The sequence below is a fragment of the Salvelinus alpinus genome, chromosome 3 (assembly GCF_045679555.1).
Source record: "Salvelinus alpinus chromosome 3, SLU_Salpinus.1, whole genome shotgun sequence".
NCBI lineage: Eukaryota > Metazoa > Chordata > Actinopteri > Salmoniformes > Salmonidae > Salvelinus > Salvelinus alpinus.
Genome location: NC_092088.1, coordinates 63,327,233 through 63,347,903, shown reverse-complemented (window position 1 = coordinate 63,347,903; position 20,671 = coordinate 63,327,233). Strand labels below are relative to the sequence as shown.

At 42.4% G+C, this 20,671-nt stretch overlaps 1 protein-coding gene across 2 annotated transcripts in view; it reads left to right on the top strand.

Annotated features, from left to right (window-relative positions):
- The window catches only part of LOC139571101 (metal transporter CNNM4-like), a 27,613-nt gene extending 8,760 nt beyond the window's left edge, over positions 1-18,853 (top strand). Inside the window, exons 5-13 of one of the 2 annotated variants that reach the window (XM_071393650.1) lie at positions 4,956-5,096; positions 5,254-5,423; positions 7,386-7,485; positions 13,449-13,597; positions 15,156-15,387; positions 16,038-16,346; positions 16,665-16,748; positions 17,373-17,463; positions 18,720-18,853. In XM_071393650.1, the coding sequence (XP_071249751.1) occupies positions 4,956-5,096; positions 5,254-5,423; positions 7,386-7,485; positions 13,449-13,597; positions 15,156-15,387; positions 16,038-16,346; positions 16,665-16,748; positions 17,373-17,452 (1,265 nt within the window). In that variant the 3' untranslated portion in view covers positions 17,453-17,463; positions 18,720-18,853. Of the gene's footprint in view, positions 1-4,955; positions 5,097-5,253; positions 5,424-7,385; positions 7,486-13,448; positions 13,598-15,155; positions 15,388-16,037; positions 16,347-16,664; positions 16,749-17,372; positions 17,464-18,708 lie in introns of both variants that reach the window. The other variant, XM_071393651.1, reaches the window with a different exon arrangement.
- The last annotated feature ends 1,818 nt before the right edge of the window (positions 18,854-20,671 follow it).

The window sequence follows — 20,671 nt, the reverse complement described above, 5'->3', positions numbered from 1 at the left end:
TAAGTCAGAACCGTCCAGAGTAGTGATGTTGGACAGGCGGGCAGGTGCGGGCAGTGATCGGTTGAAGAGCATGCATTTAGTTTTACTTGCATTTAAGAGCAGTTGGAGGCCACGGAAAGGACAGTTGTATGGCATTGAAGCTCTTCTGGAGGTTAGTTAACACAGTGTCCAAAGAAGGGCCAGAGGTATACAGAATGGTGTCGTCTGTGTAGAGGTGAATCAGAGAATCCCCAGCAGAAAGAGCGACATCGTTGATGTATACAGAGAAAAGAGTTGGCCTGAGAATTGAACCCTGTGGCACCCCCATAGAGACTGCCAGAGATTGGGACAACAGGCCCTCTGATTTTACACACTGAACTCTATCAGAGAAGTAGTTGGTGAACCAAGCAAGGCAATCATTTGAGAAACCAAGGCTGCTGAGTCTGCCGATAAGAGTGTGGTGATTAACAGAGTCGAAAGCCTTGGCCAGGTCGATGAATAGGGCTGCACAGTAATGTCTCTTATCGATGGCGGTTATAATATCGTTTAGGACCTTGAGCGTGGCTGAGGTGCACCCATGACCAGCTCTGAAACTAGATTGCATAGCAGAGAAAGTACGGTGGGATTCAAAATGGTTGGTAATCTGTTTGTTAACTTGGCTTTCAAAGACCTTAGAAAGGCAGGGTAGGATAGATATAGGTCTGTAGCAGTTTGGGTCTAGAGTGTCTCCCCCTTTGAAGAGGGGGATGACCGCGGCAGCTTTCCAATCTTTGGAAATCTCAGACGATACGAAAGAGAGGTTGAACAGGCTAGTAGGGGTTGCAACAATTTCGGCAGATAATTTTAGGAAGAGAGGGTCCAGATTGTCTAGCCCGGCTGATTTGTAGGGGTCACGATTTTGCAGCAATTTCAGAACATCAGCTATTTGGATTTGGGTGAAGGAGAAATGGGGGCGGCTTGGGCGAGTTGCTGTGGGTGGTGCAGGGCTGTTGACCGGGGTAGGGGTAGCCAGGTGGAAAGCATGGCCAGCCGTAGAAAAATGCTTATTGAAATTCTCAATTATAGTGGATTTATTGGTGGTGACAGTGTTTCCTAGCCTCAGTGCAGTGGGCAGCTGGGAGGAGGTGCTCTTATTCTCCATGGATTTTACAGTGTCCCAGAACTTTTTTGAGTTTGTGCCACAGGATGCAAATTTCTTCTTGAAAAAACTAGCCTTAGCTTTCCTAACTGCCTGTGTATATTGGTTCCTAACTTCCCTGAAAAGATACATATCACGGGGGCTATTCGATGCTAATGCAGAACGCCACAGGATGTTTTTGTGCTGGTCAAAGGCAGTCAGGTCTGGAGAGAACCAAGGGCTATAGCTGTTCCTGATTCTACATTTTTGAATGGGGCATGCTTATTTAAGATGGTGAGGAAGGCACTTTTAAAGAATAACCAGGCATCCTCTACTGACGGGATGAGGTCAATATCCTTCCAGGATACCCGGGCCAGGTCGATTAGAAAGGCCTGCTCATTGAAGTGTTTTAGGGAGCGTTTGACAGTGATGAGGGTTGGTTGTTTGACCGCAGACCCATAACGGACACAGGCAATGAGGCAGTGATTGCTGGGATCTGGGTTGAAAACAGCAGAGGTGTATTTGGAGGGCAAGTTGGTTAGGATGATATCTATGAGGGTGCCCGTGTTAACAGATTTGGGGTCGTACCTGGTGGGTTCATTGATCATTTGTGTGAGATTGAGGGCATCAAGCTTCGATTGTAGGATGGCCGGGGTGTTAAGCATGTCCCAGTTAAGGTCACCTAGCAGCACGAGCTCTGAAGATAGATGGGGGGCAATCAATTCACATATGGGGCACAACTGCGGGCAGAGGGTGGTCTATAGCAAGCGGCAATGGTGAGAGACTTGTTTCTGGAAAGGTGGATTTTACTTCTTGCAACTAGGGGGTGCTGTTCCGCATTAGCATTTTTTGGTCTCCAAATTAAACTGCCTCGTGCTCAATTCTTGATCGTACAATATGCATATTATTGTTATTATTGGATAGAAAACACTTTCTAGTTTCTATAGCCGTTGGAATTTTGTCTCTGAGTGGTACAGAACTACTTCTACAGCACTTTTCCTGACAGGGAGTCAGATTTCAGAAATTTTGACCCCTGATCTGGGGTCGGTTTTAAGGTGCCTGTAAATGCTATGCAGAAACCGACACTGCCTACGTCTTCCTCTGGGTGTCAGTACGTCATGACGCGTTTTGAATGGAGTCGATTGCGCAATCAGAGCCACTATAAAACAACAAAACGTGGAAGTACTGTTCTTTCCCTTCGTGCGTCTCACGCAAGATGGACATCGGACTTGCCTCCTTCCAAATGGTTGTTTAGCCAGCAATATTTCTCCGGTCATGTTTTTACTCGTTATAGTTGTTAAAAACATCATAATGTAGTTAATTTGAACCGTTTTATAGCAATTTATATCCGTTTAGTGCGATTTTGAGGAATTTCTTTGTCGTGCACTTTGAAGCTTTGGGCACGTTTCGGGGTCTCGGTCGATGTTAGTGGACATTTCGAAGGACAGAGGACATCTATCGACCAAAAGAAGATTAGACCCAAGAAAGGATACATTGCCCAAGAATCTGATGGAAAATCACCTCATAGTAAGAAATATTTAATATGATAAATCGTTGTTCTGTCGAAATATTTTAAACGCATGTTCCGCCATTTTGTTTGTTATCGCTTCACTTGGCGAACCCTGTATTGCACAGTAAGGATAATTTTAGAAATGTGAATCAGCGGTTGCATTAAGAACTAATTTGTCTTTCGATTCCTGTCAACCCTGTATTTTTTAGTCAAGTATATGATTAGCTTTCGATTAAACTAGATCACTCTGAAAGATGACGTCCGACATTTTGAGGCTTGATTTGCTACTATTTTCATTGTATAACCACGGTTTTGTATGGCTAAATATGCACATTTTCGAACAAACTCTATATGTATGTTGTAAAATGATGTTACAGGAGTGTCATCGGAAGAATTCTGAGAAGGTTAGTGAAAAAATTAATATATTTTGGCGATGATTACGTTATAGCTCTCTTTGGCTTGAATCGATGCTCTGGTAACGTTTGCACATGTGGTATGCTAACTTATCGATTTATTGTGTTTTCGCTGTAAAACGCTTAGAAAATCTGAAATATTGTCTGAAATCACAAGATCTGTGTATTTCCATTGCTATGCTTTGTCTATTTTTATGAAATGTTTTATGATGAGTAAATTGGTCATACACGTTGCTCTCTGTAGTAATTCTAGTCGAGTTGTGATGGTCGGTGCAATTGTAAACTGTGATTTCTACCTGAAATATGCACATTTTTCTAACAAAACCTATCCTATACCATATATATGTTATCAGACTATCATCTGATGAGGTTTTTATCTTGGTTAGTGGCTATTTATATCTTTATTTGGCCGAATTAGTGATAGCTACTGATGCAGGAAAAAAATGGTGTAGTTAAAAAAGTGGTGTATTTTGCTAACGTGGTTAGCTAATAGATTTACATATTGTGTCTTCCCTGTAAAACATTTTAAAAAACAGAAATGATGGGTTTATTCACAAGATCTGTATCTTTCATCTGGTGTCTTGGACTTGTGATTTAATGATATTTAGATGCTACTATCTACTTGTGAAGCTATGCTAGCTATGCTAATCAGTGTGTGGGGGGTGTGGGGGGTGATCCCGGACCCGGGGTAGAGGCTCGTGAAAGGTTAAAAGTAGAAGCTCGAATTGTTTGGGTACAGACCTGGATAGTAAGACAGAACTCTGCAGGCTATCTCTGCAGTAGATTGCAACACCGCCCCCTTTGGCAGTTCTATCTTGTCGGAAAATGTTATAGTTAGGGATGGACATTCCAGGGGTTTTGGTGGTCTTCCTAAGCCAGGATTCAGACACGGCTAGGACATCTGGGTTGGTAGAGTGTGCTAAAGCAGTGAATAAAACAAACTTAGGGAGGAGGCTTCTACTTTTAACATGCATGAAACCAAGGCTTTTACGGTTACAGAAGTCAACAAATGAGGGCACCTGGGGAATAGGAGTGGAGCTAGGCACTGCAGGGCCTGGATTAACCTCTACATCACCAGAGGAACAGAGGAGGAGTTGGATAAGGGTACGGCTAAAGGCTATAAGAACTGGTCGTCTAGTACGTTCGGAACAGAGAGTAAAAGGAGCAGGTTTCTGGGCGCAATAGAGTAGGTTCAAGGCATAATGTACAGACAAAGGTATGGTAGGATGTGAGTACATTGGAGGTAAACCTAGGCATTGAGTTATGATGAGAGAGATATTGTCTCTAGAGACGTTTAAACCAGGTGATGTCACCGCATCCGTCACGACGGAGGGGCCTGTTGGAAAAAAAAAACCTCGGGCAGATTACCAATGCAAAAATATAAAATATGCACATTCTAATAGCTGCATAAATCGGACACCGGACTTCATTCGTACATTAGACCAGTCATCACAACGCTGTGTGTGTCGGACACCGGACTTCATTCGTACATTAGACCAGTCATCACAACGCTGTGTGTGTCAGACACCGGACTTCATTCGTACATTAGACCAATCATCACAATGCTGTGTGTGTGTGTGTGTGTGCTTGTGCGTGTGTGTATGTTAAATATAGCACAGTGCAGCTAATCTCAGTGACTGCACCGCAGGCCTCACTCAGTATAACACCAGCTATTCATACCTTACTCTTTAACACAATCTGAACATCATATTACCAATCCAATCCAAGGCTATTCATCAAACTCCCCAGATGAGGGATTGTTTGATTCAAATCAGATTAGTGAGTTGGGGGTGTGTATTTTTTCATCAGATGTTTCTGGAACCATATAAAAATGTTGTGTCCTGTGATAAATAACTGTGTAAATAACAAATAAAACATGTAATTGATTGATTGATTGATGGATGGTTAATTGGTTAATTGGTTAATTGTTTCCTAGTTGATAAGAGGACTAAGAGGCGCGTGTCTCACCATGAGAGGAAGCAACACGACTTCTCCATCTTTAACCTGACAGAGAACGAAATGAAGGTGAAGATGTCTCCTCAACTGCTGCTTGCTACACACCGCTTCCTGGCCACAGGTAGGACCTCTGTGTGGATGGATGTGTTTGTGTGTGTAGATGTTCATCTGTGCGTGCACTCACGCGTTACAATTTCTTCTATTCACCCACTCTTTTTTTCTTTCTTTCTTTCTTTTTTTCTTTTTCTTTCTTTGTTTCTTTGTTTCTCTTTTTCTAGAAGTGGAGCCCTTCAGGCCATGTCATCTCTCAGAGAAGATTCTCCTTCGTCTGATCAAACACCCCAGTGTCGTTCAGGAACTAAAGTTTGACAGAAAGAACAAACAAGCACCACAGCACTTCCTGTATATGAGGAACAAACCTGTCGACTACTTTGTCCTAGTTCTACAGGTACACACCATAGACACTGATACTACACTGTCCTGGTTGTACAGGTACACGCCATACACACTAATACTACACTGTCCTGGTTCTACAGACACACACCATACACACTGATGCTATACTGTCCTGTTTCTAGTATGATCAAATATTTTATTGCTTCTTTAATCAGGACAACAGTTTTCAGCTGTGCTAACATAATTTCAAAAGGGTTTTCTAATGATCAATAAGCCTTTTAAAATGATAAACTTGGATTAGCTAACACAACGTGCCATTGGAACACAGAAGTGATGGTTGCTGATAATGGGCCTCTGTACGCCAATGTAGATATTCCACAAATAATCTGCCGTTTCCAGCTACAAGAGTCATTTACAACATTAACAATGTCTACACTGTATTTCTGATCAATTTGATGTTATTTTAATGGGCAAAAAATGACCTTTTCTGTCAAAAACAAGGACATTTCTAAGTGACCCCAAACTTTTGAACTGTAGTGTATTTCAAATACCATTCTCAAATAGGTATCTGAATACTTTGTAACGGCTGTCATCTTCCTCCTCGTCTGAGGAGGAGAAGTTTGAAGGATCGGAGGACCAATGCGCAGCGTGGTAATTGTTCATCTTATTTAATGAAAATGAACAACTCAAAATACAAAAACAACAAAGTGAAAACCGAAACAGTTCTATCTGGTGCAGACACACAAAGACTGAAAACAACCACCCACAAAACCCAACAGAAAACAGGCTACCTAAATATGGTTCCCAATCAGGGACAACGATTGACAGCTGCCTCTGATTGAGAACCATATCAGGCCAAACACAGAAAACCAACACAGAAATAGAAAACATAGATTACCCACCCAACTCACGCCCTGACCAACTAAAACAAAAGACAAAACAAAGGAACTAAGGTCAGAACGTGACATGCTTACTTTGAATGTATGTGAAAGTTATTGAGATATTTGAAATAGTATTTGAACCCAGGACTGCACACCATAGACACTGATACTACACTGTCCTGGATCTATAGATACACACCATAGACACTGATACTACACTGTCCTGGATCTACAGATACACACCATAGACACTCATACTACACTGTCCTGGATCTACAGATACACACCATAAACACTGATACTACACTGTCCTGGATCTACAGATACACACCATAGACACTGATACTACACTGTCCTGGTTCTATAGATACACACCATATACACTGATACTACACTGTCCTGGATCTACAGATACACACCATATACACTGATACTACACTGTCTTGGTTCTACAGATACACACCATAGACACTGATACTACACTGTCCTGGATATACAGATACACACCATAAACACTGATACTACACTGTCCTGGATATACAGATACACACCATAGACACTGATACTACACTGTCCTGGTTCTACAGATACACACCATATACACTGATACTACACTGTCCTGGATCTACAGATACACACCATATACACTGATACTACACTGTCTTGGTTCTACAGATACACACCATAGACACTGACACTACACTGTCCTGGTTCTACAGATACACACCATAGACACTGATACTACACTGTCCTGGTTCTACAGATACACACTATAGACACTGACACTACACTGTCCTGGTTCTACAGATACACACCATAGACACTGATACTACACTGTCCTGGTTCTACAGATACACACCATATACACTGATACTACACTGTCCTGGTTCTACAGATACACACCATAGACACTGACACTACACTGTCCTGGTTCTACAGATACACACCATAGACACTGATACTACACTGTCCAGGTTCTACAGATACACACCATAGACACTGACACTACACTGTCCGGGTTCTACAGATACACAGCTAGGGTTGTAAAACTACTGGTTATTTTTCAAAGTTACGAATTGGAAATCTATAGAAACGTTGGTGTTTAATAGTCTGTCTGTGTTATGTCATTGCAGGGTAAAGTGGAGGTGGAGATTGGTAAGGAGGCTCTTCGTTTTGAGAATGGAGCTTTCTCCTACTATGGCATGCCAGCCCTCATACCACCACTACCTATAGGTAAATAACCCACGGCCCCAAAGACACACAATGGGATTTTAACGGGTGTTAGTGATTATGATGTTGTTGATGATGATGATGACGGTGATGATGATGATGGTGATGAAGATGATTTATTGTACTCGAAAAATCTATTCTTACCCCAGCTTTCCCTGTTCTAAATGCTACACTGCTTTTCTATGTTACAGTGCATTCAGAAAGTCTTCACACCCCTCCACTTTTTCCACATTCCACACAGCCTGAATTTAAAATGGATTAAATTGAGATTTTCTGTCACTGGCCTACACACAATACCCCATAATGTCAAAGTGGAATTATGCTTTTAGACCTTTTTACAAATTAATGAAATATGAAAAGTTGAAATGTCTTGGCAATGTTCCTTCTAACCTGTGCGCGTGCGGTGGGACTACCGCGCAGAAATATCAGCCCACAGAGAGAAAGACGAGATTGAACTTCACTCAACTTTCTAGAGCAGTGGTCACCAACCTGTCAATCGCGATTGACTGGTTGATCTCCAAGGAATTCCTAGTCAATCGCCAAATATTTCTGTTAAAAAAACAACGATAAAGTCTCGGGTGAACTGCTGCCATTTTGAACCATTTAATGTGTCTGAAGGTACAAACTCTGCCTTCCCGGTGCGCCGAGAGCAAATCAAGTGCACTATAGGCCTACCGCTGGCCAATCGGATGGCTCAGATTACCGTGTCTGCAGTAACGTAGCAGGCATACAAGAAAGCTACAGTGAAGTAGATACTGTGAGATTTCAAAACGTTTAAAACCATGACTAGAGAGAGACTGTCAACGAATACAGCAAAGATAAGTTCTTACTCATTACTGTCAACACTGTGTTCAACACTTTTATAAGCCATAAAATGTGTTTTCTTCCTATTTCCACTCAGCGCTACAACAAGCAGTGCAGCAGTAATGAATGAGTAGGAAAGTGTATCTATAGGCTTGCGTTGTTGTTATTATTACCAAGGAATATTTCACTTTCTCTGTTCATAGGAGTAACAACATGAATTTGTGCAGGAGGCAGAAATAATGCGATGCAACTCGAGTTTCACCATCAGCTGGAAGATGGGGTCCTTTTTGGTCAGTGTCTGTGGAGCAAAGGGAGAGCGGAGGGATGTTTAGAGGCAGACCCTCAATCTGCTGCTCTCTCCTTCCACTGAAACTGACCATCAGATGCAGGCACTATCAGCCCAGTAAAATAAAAAGCAAATTATTTAAATGTATGCCCACTCAGTTGTGCTTCACAAGTAATACAACAACGGATCTATTACTGGTGTGATCATATAGCCCGAACAACAATGTATTGGCAGTGCAATTCAAGCAAAGCCGATATGCGGTGGTAACGTATTGGGCCTATAGCTTACTGCACAAACCTCATTGCTACAATACTATACTTTTTAAATGTTACATAGGCTTATGTTTTTTAAGTCATGTTAAAAAAAAATCTGAGCGGTAGATCTCGGCTTGCATTTTGACTCAAAGTGATCTTGACTCAGAAAAGGTTGGTGACCAGTGTTCTAGAGTTTTGCCTGTTAACACTATCAATATTTCCCTTTACTGTGGCAATTGTGATTGAATCAATGCAATATTAGCCACTTTCAATGCAGCATACCGAAACTAAACGAACTATGTAAAATATTTTTTTGTAGGCAGAACACATCGGAGTAGGATTGTATTGCATTGACATGCACTACTCAGCCCGTACTCTACACAGACCGGTGCGGCATAAACAATCAGAGCTGCAGTAGACCTATATGCAAATGGACCGTTGCCATATATGGATATGCACCGTTTACTTTGAACTGGACTGTGTTTACAGCATGAGCGGTCGTGAGTAGATGCCCTTGTTTTGAGATCAACGCGAGAGCTGCATGTAGCCACATGCACATTTTGTTCATATCTTTGCCAGTTAGTGAGTTAACATCTTTGAAAAGCGAGTCAGGTAAAGAGCATTGATTTTGTCTTAAAGGGGCAGTGTTGTATTTTGAGACAGGCTTGAATAAGCAAGTAGCTATTAGGCAGAGGGGAGCATAATTTGTTCCGATTATCTGTAATAATGGTGTTTTATTTTGTAAAGTGGTTTCTTGCATCAAACAACACAACAACATTTTCAGTCACCTCCTTGTCTGAAGGACAAGTGGATAAACAGGTTAATGTCAAGCACTGCATGTTGTTTTTTTCAAAGTCTCATGGAATGTAGGCCTACACTGAACACGACACATTGGCTGCTACTGTAGGCTGAATGATAGAACAGCTATTTCCTTGTTAAAATGTTATGGGACGCATTTTCTCCATTGTTGTTGATGGTAGGCCACTCTGGTAGGCCTACAGTGCATTCGGAAAGTATTCAGACCCGTTCACTTTTTCCACATTTTGTTACGTTACAGCCTTTTTTCTAAAATTGATTCAATTACATTTTTTCCTCATCAATCTACACACAATACCCCAAAATGACAAAGCAAAAACAGTTTTTCAGAAATGTTAGCAAATTTATTAAAAATGCCTTGTTTACATAAGTATTCAGACCTTTTACTAGGAGACTCGAAATTGAGCTCAGGTGCATCCTGTTTCCATTGATCATCCTTGATATGTTTCTACAACTTGATTGGATTCCAGCTGTGGTAAATTCAACTAAATGGACATGATTTGGAAAGGCACACACCTGTCTATATAAGGTCCCACAGTTGACAGTGCATTTCAGAGCAAAAACCAAGCCATGAGATCGAAAGAATTGTTTGATCTGGGGAAGTGTACCAAAACATTTCTGCAGCATTGAAGGTCCCCCAAGAACACAGTGGCCGCCATCATTCTTAAATGGAAGAAGTTTGAAACCACCAACACTCTTCCTAGAGCTGCACATCTGGCCAAACTGAGCAATCAGGGGAGAAGGGCCTTGGTCAGGGAGGTGACCAAGAACCCGATGGTCACTCAGACAGAGCTCCAGAGTTTCTCTGTGGAGATGGGAGAACCTTCCAGAAGGACAACCATCTCTGCAGCACTCCATCACGTAGGTCTTTATGGTTGAGCAGCCAGACGGAAGCCACTCCTCAGTAAAAGTGTCATGACAGCCCACTTGGAGTTTGCCAAAAGGCATCTAAAGGACTCCCAGACCATGAGAAACAAGATTCTCTGGTCTGATGAAACCAAGATTGAACTCCTTGGCCTGAATGCCAAGCGTAACATCTGGAGTAAACCAGGCACCACTCATCACCTGGCCAATACCATCCCTACGGTGAAGCATGGTGGTGGCAGCATCATGCTGCGAGATGTTTTTCAGCAGCAGGGACTGGGAGACTAGTCAGGATCGGGGGAAAGATGAACGGAGCAAAGTACAGAGATATCCTTGATGTGAACCTGCTCCAGAGCGCTCAGGACCTTAGACTGGGGGCGAAGATTCACCCTCCAATAGGACAATAACTCTAAGCACACAGCCAAGACAACAGAGGAGTGGCAATGCAGGACTGACTTCGGGACACGTTTCTGAATGTCCTTGAGTGGCCAGAGCCCAGATTTGAACCCGATCGAACATCTCTGAAAAGAACAGTGCAGTGATGCTCCCCATCCAACCTGACAGATCTTGAGAGGATCTGCAGAGCAGAATGGGAGGAACTCCCCAAATACAGGTGTGCCAAGCTTGTAGCGTCATACCCAAGAAGACTCGTGGCTGTAATCACTGCCAAAGGTGCTTCAACAAAGTACTGAGTAAAGGGTCGGAAAATGTAAATGTAAATGTTATTTTTCAGTTTTTAATTTTTTAAAATAAAATTGTAAAGATGTCTAAAAACCTATTTTTGCTTTGTCAATTAGGCTGTAACGTAACAAAATGTGGGGGAAATTAAGAGGTCTGAATACTTTCCGAATGCACTGTACATTACGATCAAATAGTCACAGTAACCTACAAAAACATTTGAGGGAACAGTCAAATAGTATTCAGCCTCTTTGTTATGGCAAGCCTAAAGGAGTAAAAATGTGCATCAATACACCCAGTCACTACAAAGATACAGGCGTCCTTCCTAACTCAGTAGCAGGAGAGGAAGGAAACCATTCAGGGATTTCACCATGAGGCCAATGGTGACTTTAAAACAGTTACAGAGTTTAATGGCTGTGATGGTAGAACTGAGGATGGCTCAACAACATTGTAGTTACTCCACAATACTAACCTAAATGACAGGGTGAAAAAGAGGAAGCCTGTACAGAATAAAAATATTCAAAACATGTATCCTGTAAGGCACTAAAGTAATACTGCAAATACATGAACGTTATGTCCTGAATACAAAGCGTTATGTTTGGGGCAAATCCAACACAACACATCACTGAGTACCACTATTCATTTCAATTATGGTGATGGCTGCATCATGTTATGAGTATGCTTGTCATCGGGAAGGACTAGGGAGTTTTTTAGGATAAAAAGAAACAGAATAGATCTAAGCCCAGGCAAAATCTTAGAGGAAAACCTGGTTCAGTCTGCTCTCCAACAGACACTGGGAGACAAATCCACCTTTCAGCAGGACAATAACCTAAAACAAAGCCAAATATACACTGGAGTTGCTTACCAAGACGACATTGTATGTTCCTGAGTGGCCTAGATACAGTTTTGACTTAAATCGTCTTGAAAATCTATGGCAAGACTTGAAAATGGCTGTCTAGCAATGATCAACAACCAACTTGAGCTTGAAGAATTTTCAAAAGAATAAGGTGCAAATATTGTACAATCAAGGTGTGCAAAGTTCTTAGAGACTTACCCAGAAAGACTCACAGCTGTAATCACTGCCAAAGGTGATTCTAACATGTATTGACTCAGGGGGTTGAATACTTATCTAATGAAGATATATTATTGTGGAAAAAGGGCTGTGAATACTTTCTAAAGGCACTGTATGTGTGTGCAAAATCCACTATTCATTTTCTTTTGAATCTGTGGGAGAAGCTGCAGTGGAAACTACAGTATGTAACTCCAGCAATTAAAGCTGTTTAAAAAAAAATGTTTAGTGGAAAGACATGTCCTGACCTGTGTGATATAACACACTGATAAGCAGACACAAGAGGACCAGCCCAGTGTCGTGCACGTGAGCGAGCGTTTGTGTGTGTGTGTGTGTGTGTGTGTGTGTGTGTGTGTGTGTGTGTGTGTGTGTGTGTGTGTGTGTGTGTGTGTGTGTGTGTGTGTGTGTGTGTGTGTGTGTGTGTGTGTGTGTGTGTGTGTGTGTGTGTGTGTGTGTGTATGTCAGGGGTGGGCAACAATTTTTGGTTATTGGGTCATATTGGGATTTTGAAATTCAATGGCGGGCCACACAGAGTTTTTGGGGACTGATTTATTTGTCAAAATCAGGGTTGGGGAGTAACTGTAACATCAGTTACATGTTATCTGACTACAAAAAAACTGTAACTGTAATCAGTTATGTTACCAGCAAAAATACTGTAATGAGGTTACAGATACTTCTGAAAAACTAGATGATTACTTCCTGGATTACTTCAGAAGGGATATTTGCAAGGGGAAGAACAATTATGACACCTTTCTGTTTTTCTCAATGACATTCAATTCAGCATTGAAAAATGGCGCAAGTTCAAGTTTTTTATCCACCTGAGCGAGTCTGACCACAAGTCAGAGACCACTATGATGACACAACAAATGTGTTTGATAGATCATTTTTGTCTTGTTCTAATTCATTTTAAGGGGAAAGTAATCAGATTACGTTACTGAGTTTGGGTAATCCAAAAGTTACGTTACTGATTACAATTTTGGACAGGTAACTAGTAACTGTAACAGATTACATTTAGAAAGTAACCTACCCAACCCAAGTAAAAATCTATTTGTGGGCCAGAAAAAGGGCAGTTATTTATCATTTCTAAATACTTTCTATCTAGTTTTAGACGCTCAAGTGTGGTCTGGAGCGTTTTTTTTTTTACCCCAAATAATCATCAGAAATAGAGACAGAATCTAATGAAACTCATCTCCAGTCAACAGGTTTGGTTCTGGTAGCAGTGGGTTGAACCAGTCAGAGTCTGTCTTATCAGGAGGCAGTGTGGGTCAGCTGAGTATAGGAGGGGGAGCAGTCTACCTACCTGACTTCTCTGTCAGACAACTCACTGACCTACAGATTATAAAGGTATACACCCACACACGCATACACACACAAATTTAAAATACCCCTAAACTCCTAATTACCCAGATCCCATACCGCTACTAATTTCATTTCCCTTTGACATGTCTTAATCCCACTTATTTTGACTGAACACAGCCACATCCTCTCTCCCTCTCTCTCCATCCTTCTCTCTCTCTTTTTCCCTCCCTCTTTTTCCTTTTAATCTGTCTGTCTTAGCTTTAATCATTGGTGATAAATGACCTCCATTTTCAGTATGAATAATTTAGACTTAAAGTGATGGATGTACATCCTAAGTACACACTCTCTCATATCCCCCCAAGGTCATTAATATAGTTCCAGGAAGAAGGTTGCTAGCCCACACAAACTGTAACTTTTACGTTTACATAGAGAAACAGCTTGGTGGTGTGTGTGCATCTGTGCATGTGTGTGCGTGTGGCGTGCATGTGTACTTGCCGTGTTTGTCGATGATTTTGTGTTGATGCTATTTTTGTGGTGTGTGATGATGATTTTGTGTTGATACTGTATTAGCAGTGTGTGTTGATACTGTATTTGCAGTGTGTGTTGATGATTTTGTGTTGATACTGTATCTGTGGGGTGTGTTGATGATTTTGTGTTGATACTGTATTTGCAGTGTGTGTTGATGATTTTGTGTTGATACTGTATCTGTGGGGTGTGTTGATGATTCTGTGTTGATACTGTATTTTCAGCATGTGTTGATGATTCTGTCTTGATACTGTATTTGCAGCGTGTGTTGATGATTCTGTGTTGATACTGTATCTGTGGGGTGTGTTGATGATTCTGTGTTGATACTGTATCTGTGGGGTGTGTTGATGATTTTGTGTTGATACTGTATCTGTGGGGTGTGTTGATGATTCTGTGTTGATACTGTATCTGTGGGGTGTGTTGATGATTTTGTGTTGATACTGTATTTGCAGTGTGTGTTGATGATTTTGTGTTGATACTGTATCTGTGGGGTGTGTTGATGATTTTGTGTTGATACTGTATTTGCAGTGTGTGTTGATGATTCTGTGTTGATACTGTATTTTCAGCATGTGTTGATGATTCTGTGTTAATACTGTATTTGCAGCGTGTGTTGATGATTCTGTGTTGATACTGTATCTGTGGGGTGTGTTGATGATTTTGTGTTGATACTGTATCTGTGGGGTGTGTTGATGATTCTGTGTTGATACTGTATCTGTGGGGTGTGTTGATGATTTTGTGTTGATACTGTATTTTCTGTGTGTGTTGATGATTCTGTGTTGATACTGTATTTTCAGCATGTGTTGATGATTCTGTGTTAATACTGTATTTGCAGCGTGTGTTGATGATTCTGTGTTGATACTGTATCTGTGGGGGGTGTTGATGATTCTGTGTTGATACTGTATCTGTGGGGTGTGTTGATGATTTTGTGTTGATACTGTATCTGTGGGGTGTGTTGATGATTCTGTGTTGATACTGTATCTGTGGGGTGTGTTGATGATTCTGTGTTGATACTGTATTTGCAGCGTGTTGATGACTTTGTGTTGATACTGTATTTTCTGTGTGTGTTATTCTTTGCTAGATCTCAAGGAACCACTACCAGAATGCTCTAACAGCCAGTCTTATGGACAGTGTACCCCAGACCCCTGATCCCGACGGGAGACCCACCATCCCTGAGACCCGCTCCCTCAGCATCGCCCTGCCCCTGACACACACATACACACACCTCCGACCCGTCCTGGAACGACACACACACACAGAGGACAACACTGGACTACTCACCTCACAGCTCAACGAGAGAAACCGCATCGTCCGTAAGTGGAGTGTTTGTGTGTGTGTGGGTTACATAACCACCGTGGCAAACAGATGGTGTTAAAGAGTCTTCGATATGTTTTTTCCCCATCTTCATTCTGTCAGACACACGGAATAGATGTGATTAGAAGGCTAAAATAGACAGAGTTTGAGGCATAAATAGCTACATTCTGTTGATCATTTGTCAGTATTTACTTCCAACGGGATATTCATCTGAAATAGACTCTTGTTTCAGTCGAACACACACACACCATAGGGTAACATGCCAGACAGTACAGGCCAGATGGTATCTGAAAAATCATGTAAGCCCTGAAACCAATCAGGTTTGATTTATCTCATAATGCTTGTGAGTATGCATGTATGAACCTCTAACCTGCTCTCCTAAGCCTGTTGTCTCTCTCTTTGAATCAGTGGTCTGTCCTCTTGGTTGGGGTGGAAGGGGTGGAATTGATCATGATGCAGACATGTGCCGACTAGCCCCTCCCTGGTTCTCAATACCTCACTTTGCAGATAATGGGACATGGATCTGGTTCTTTCAGATTCACACTTCTATGTACAGAAGGGAGATTTTGAGACTGAAAAGGGGCTACCACCTCACTGAGGTGCAGCCTGTGTCCAGATTGTCACCATGGTACTCTGTCTCCCTCTACAGGCAGTAAGTCAGACGGACAGAGGAGTCCCAGTGATTCGGTGTTTCTACGGATGGATGACATACTCTACATCCAAGAAGACCTACAAAAACACCGTCAGGAAAGCCACCCAGAGGAGCGACTAGAGGAGAGACCGGAAGACCTCCCGGAAGATAGAAAGGAAGACCGCCCAGAAGAACGTCTGGAAGACAGGCCTGAAGGCCGTATGAAAGACCGGCTGGAAGACCGTTCGGAAAACCGGTTAATTGAACGCCCAGAAGACCAGCTGGTAGAAATTCCGGAAGACCAGCTGGAAAGCCAAGAAGGGAACGGTGAGGGAAGAAGGGAAAGAGTTGTAAGCTGTTATAGCTGGTATATTCATGAGTGGTAAAATTATTTAGTCCTCACAAGTCTAGTGAAGTAAAAAAATCCTCCCATGGAAACATTGCCTAGAACAGTGCCTAGGCCATGGTTTGCATAATTAATAGTATTTATTTATAGTCTTGTAGGTTGCAACTCTTCTCATTTCTCTACTCCCCCCCCCCCCCCCTCTCTCGCTCTCTCACCCACACACACTCTCTTGCCAACTCTTTTAATCCCTTGCCCACTTTTGCTCTCATTCACTCTCATCCTCTCGCTCTCCCACCTAGATGCTGTTCCTGTGGAGTTAGATATCATCTGTTCTCTATCTGGCTCAGAGGAGACACTGGGGAAGAAGCTGCTACGTAAACTGAGTGAGTGACTGATCTAGGATCAGCTTTTCCTCCCCACATTCTACATTTGACCATAGATCAGTATTCATTCTTCTTCTAATTCTGCCCAACTATGCCCCCCTCCACCACCCACCCTTACACACACACACACAAAATCACACGCACATACAAACATTCCTCACCTAAACACTGTGTGGGCCCCAACAGTCAGCCAGACTAGTGACGGCAGGCGTATCATAGCAACATAACTTTGTGTTCTATCTCTTGCTGCATCACACGTTCCTCCAGAGAGTCTAATATATAATGTGTAAACACAAATAAGCTAATGGGTCTCTGAAATTACAGGACAACAGATTTGTTTTTAATATTTGTATGATGTTATTTTGTCCTACATTCTTCAATCAAACAAAACTGCTATTTTATGTTTCAATTGTAAATTAAAAGGTTATTTGTCATATGCAGAGATCGTTTGTATATGTTCGTATTCTTATCTTTTATTATTTATTATTGTTGTTGCATTGTTGAGAAGGAACCTGCAACTAAGCATTTCATTGGACGGTGTATACCACATGTATGCTGTACATATGACCAATCGTAAAACTTCAAGTTGAAACTTGAACTTGACACTGTGTCATATCCTTCCAGGTAACAAGAAGAGGAAAAAGTCCCGGGATGGGGAGAAGAGTGTGGAGGAAGGCTTGGAGCAGCCATCGGTGACCACCTAGCACAACGCCAGGTAGAGACAGCAGGGAAGATCTAGCATAGAGAAAGATAGGGAATAGACTGGCTCTGTTTCTCTCTCACTTCCCACTGGGAACTGGGTTAGAGGTTTGGTATGGACCAGACTCTAGTACTTATCAATAGACGTCGAGAACCTCAAGATCTCTCTCTGAACGGTCCACTCCCCAGACCCAACCCTAACCCTGCATACCCTCTGTCCACTCCCCAGACCCAACCCTCACCCTGCATACCCTCTGTTCACTCCCCAGACCCAGCCCTCACCCTGCATACCCTCTGTTCACTCCCCAGACCCAACCCTAACCCTGCATACCCTCTGTTCACTCCCCAGACCCAGCCCTCACCCTGCATACCCTCTGTTCACTCCCCAGACCCAGCCCTCACCCTGCATACCCTCTGTTCACTCCCCAGACCCAGCCCTCACCCTGCATACCCTCTGTTCACTCCCCAGACCCAGCCCTCACCCTGCATACCCTCTGTTCACTTCAACAGACCCAAACCTAACCCTGCATACCTTCTGTCCACTCCCCAGACCCAACCCTAATCCTAGATACCCTCTGTCCACTCCCCAGACCCAACCCTAACCCTGGATACCCACTGTCCACTCCCCAGACCCAACCCTAACCCCTGCATACCCACTGTCCACTCACAGACCCAACCCTAACCCCTGCATACCCTCTGTCCACTCCCCAGACCCAACCCTAACCCCTGCATACCCTCTGTCCACTCCCCAGACCCAACCCTAACCCCTGCATACCCTGTGTCCACTCCCCAGACCCAACCCTAACCCCTGCATACCCTGTGTCCACTCCCCAGACCCAACCCTAACCCCTGCATACCCTGTGTCCACTCCCCAGACCCAACCCTAACCCTGGATACCCTCTGTCCACTCCCCAGACCCAACCCTAACCCCTGCATACCCTCTGTCCACTCCCCAGACCCAACCCTAAGAAATCTGAACGCACTAGCAACACTTTGAAAAGTTGATGTAATTATACTTTCCTGAGGATATATTGACTCACATTCCTACCTGCAAAAGGACCGACCGCATTGACAAGCGGTAAAGTTAAAATATAATTTTATTCAACATTCTGGCTTGTAGAGTTTGTGAGAGGAAACTTTCCGCTCATTTATGCCCGATGTAGAATTCAATGAAATTCAACGTTGTGTTTCCAGGCTGGCTGGGTAACAGACTACGGAAACATTATGACTTGAATTAACTTTACTGTATGTTTCTGTTGAGTTACCTTTCAGCCACCCATCTCTACTGTGCTAGAGGAGTCTGAAGAGGAGGAAGAAGAAGAAACTAAATGAAGAGAAAAATAAGAGGGAATTAGCAAGTCTAGATCTGAGCCATCTTTTAAATCTTTTTTATTGCTCAACCAAGAAGACAACAATTTCTGTCTTCTACCATCAGATGATCGCTTCTTATTACCAAGTGCTTTCTGCACAGGGAACTGTTCTTATCATAGAATAGAGCACCTCTATCAGTTAATCAACTGTGGTTGATAGGAGTCCTGCCATATGAATGCAATTCACACTGCCAGTGTTCTGATGACACATAAGGAAGAAACAGCCAACACACACCAGCCATGAGAACAAGCACAATGTCTACAACCACAGGGACTTTATACTGATTTAAAGAAGCAGTCTGTCATTTCTTTGTCCCATGTGGCCACCGGATGATTTAAAAAAAACGCACAAACAGTCTAGTCTCAAGCAAAAACACCACACACACACACACACACACACACACATTTAGTTCCATTGAAGTCCATTGACTCCCAGTCAATACTTTTACCAGATTTTAAAAAGCCATATAATAACTAACAAACCTGCCAGCATAAAGAAGGGATATGCAATATTCACAATCCCAAAAATGTAGGTTGCGTGTTACCTAGATTTGAACAGGTATTTTATTATGATTAGATAATATGATGATTTGACATATTTATGATGATTGGATGATATTTGATCATTTGATTTATAATATGGTGATTAATTGGTAACCTGTAATGAATAGGTTGTTTTAACAGCAATTGTTCAGCCATTTACTGGTTGCTAGCATTCTAATAGTTTGCATAATTTCAGTTTGCGACAAAACAAGCAAGTATAGTGTAGAGCATCATTGTACCATCTAAACCGCTTTGAGATATTTTTTCCATAACCAAATATATTTAATGTTCAGCTGTTTGAAGCTGGTGAACAAAACCCAATGTAAAAGATGCAAAACCAAAATGATTTATAATATGGTGATTAATTGGTCATCTGTAATGAATATGTTGTTTTAACAGCATGTACCTAGAACAACTCCTGCCTGCCATATCATTTCCTTTATCATCATAATATAGACACACACACACACACACACACACACACACACACACACACACACACACACACACACACACACACACACACACACACACACACACACACACACACACACACACACACACACACACACACACACACACACACACACACACACACACTAAATGTGCCATCTCCATATCACCATGACATAAAGCAGTCACCATAAGTGTGACATTGCAGTAGGTAACAGTTGTAACACCCTATCTGTGTATAGCCCCATGATGAAGTGAAGTGTTACTCCCACATGCATGCTATTACTACAGATGCAAACACAACAGGTTAACTATTCTCTTTGAAGAGACCCCTCCAGGGACACGCAAGGGCATAGGAACACAGCGGGCTGGGGGCTGAGATTCTGAGATGAGAGGCTGCAGATACAGGGGCCTGGAGGCTAGGGGTGTTTGGTTTATACAGTGACACAGGAGCTGGGTGTATGGAGGGCACTGCTTACTGCTTTCCCAGTAGAATATATTCCTATTTAAGGACAACGCCTTGGGCTAGGTACTCAGCTTGATGCAGACAGGAGCATGATGCAAACCTGTGGTTATGAAAGACCAGGCTGACGTGGAGATGTAGTTTGATGGGAGGTTGTAGTGTATAGAAAACTGATAAGCAATACATAAGCATGAGAAGAAAATATCTGAGTGTAATATTAGGTGACAGCTGCACAGATTATCAGGACAGTGTAACATGCTCAAGGACAGACACCCCTGTAAAGTCAGCCAGGCACAGATTAAAAGATATATACTGTTTTATAGGAATGTATACCAATGTACACAGGGGTTCATAGTTCGAATTAGAGATGTACAGAGAGAGATTACATTTTATAG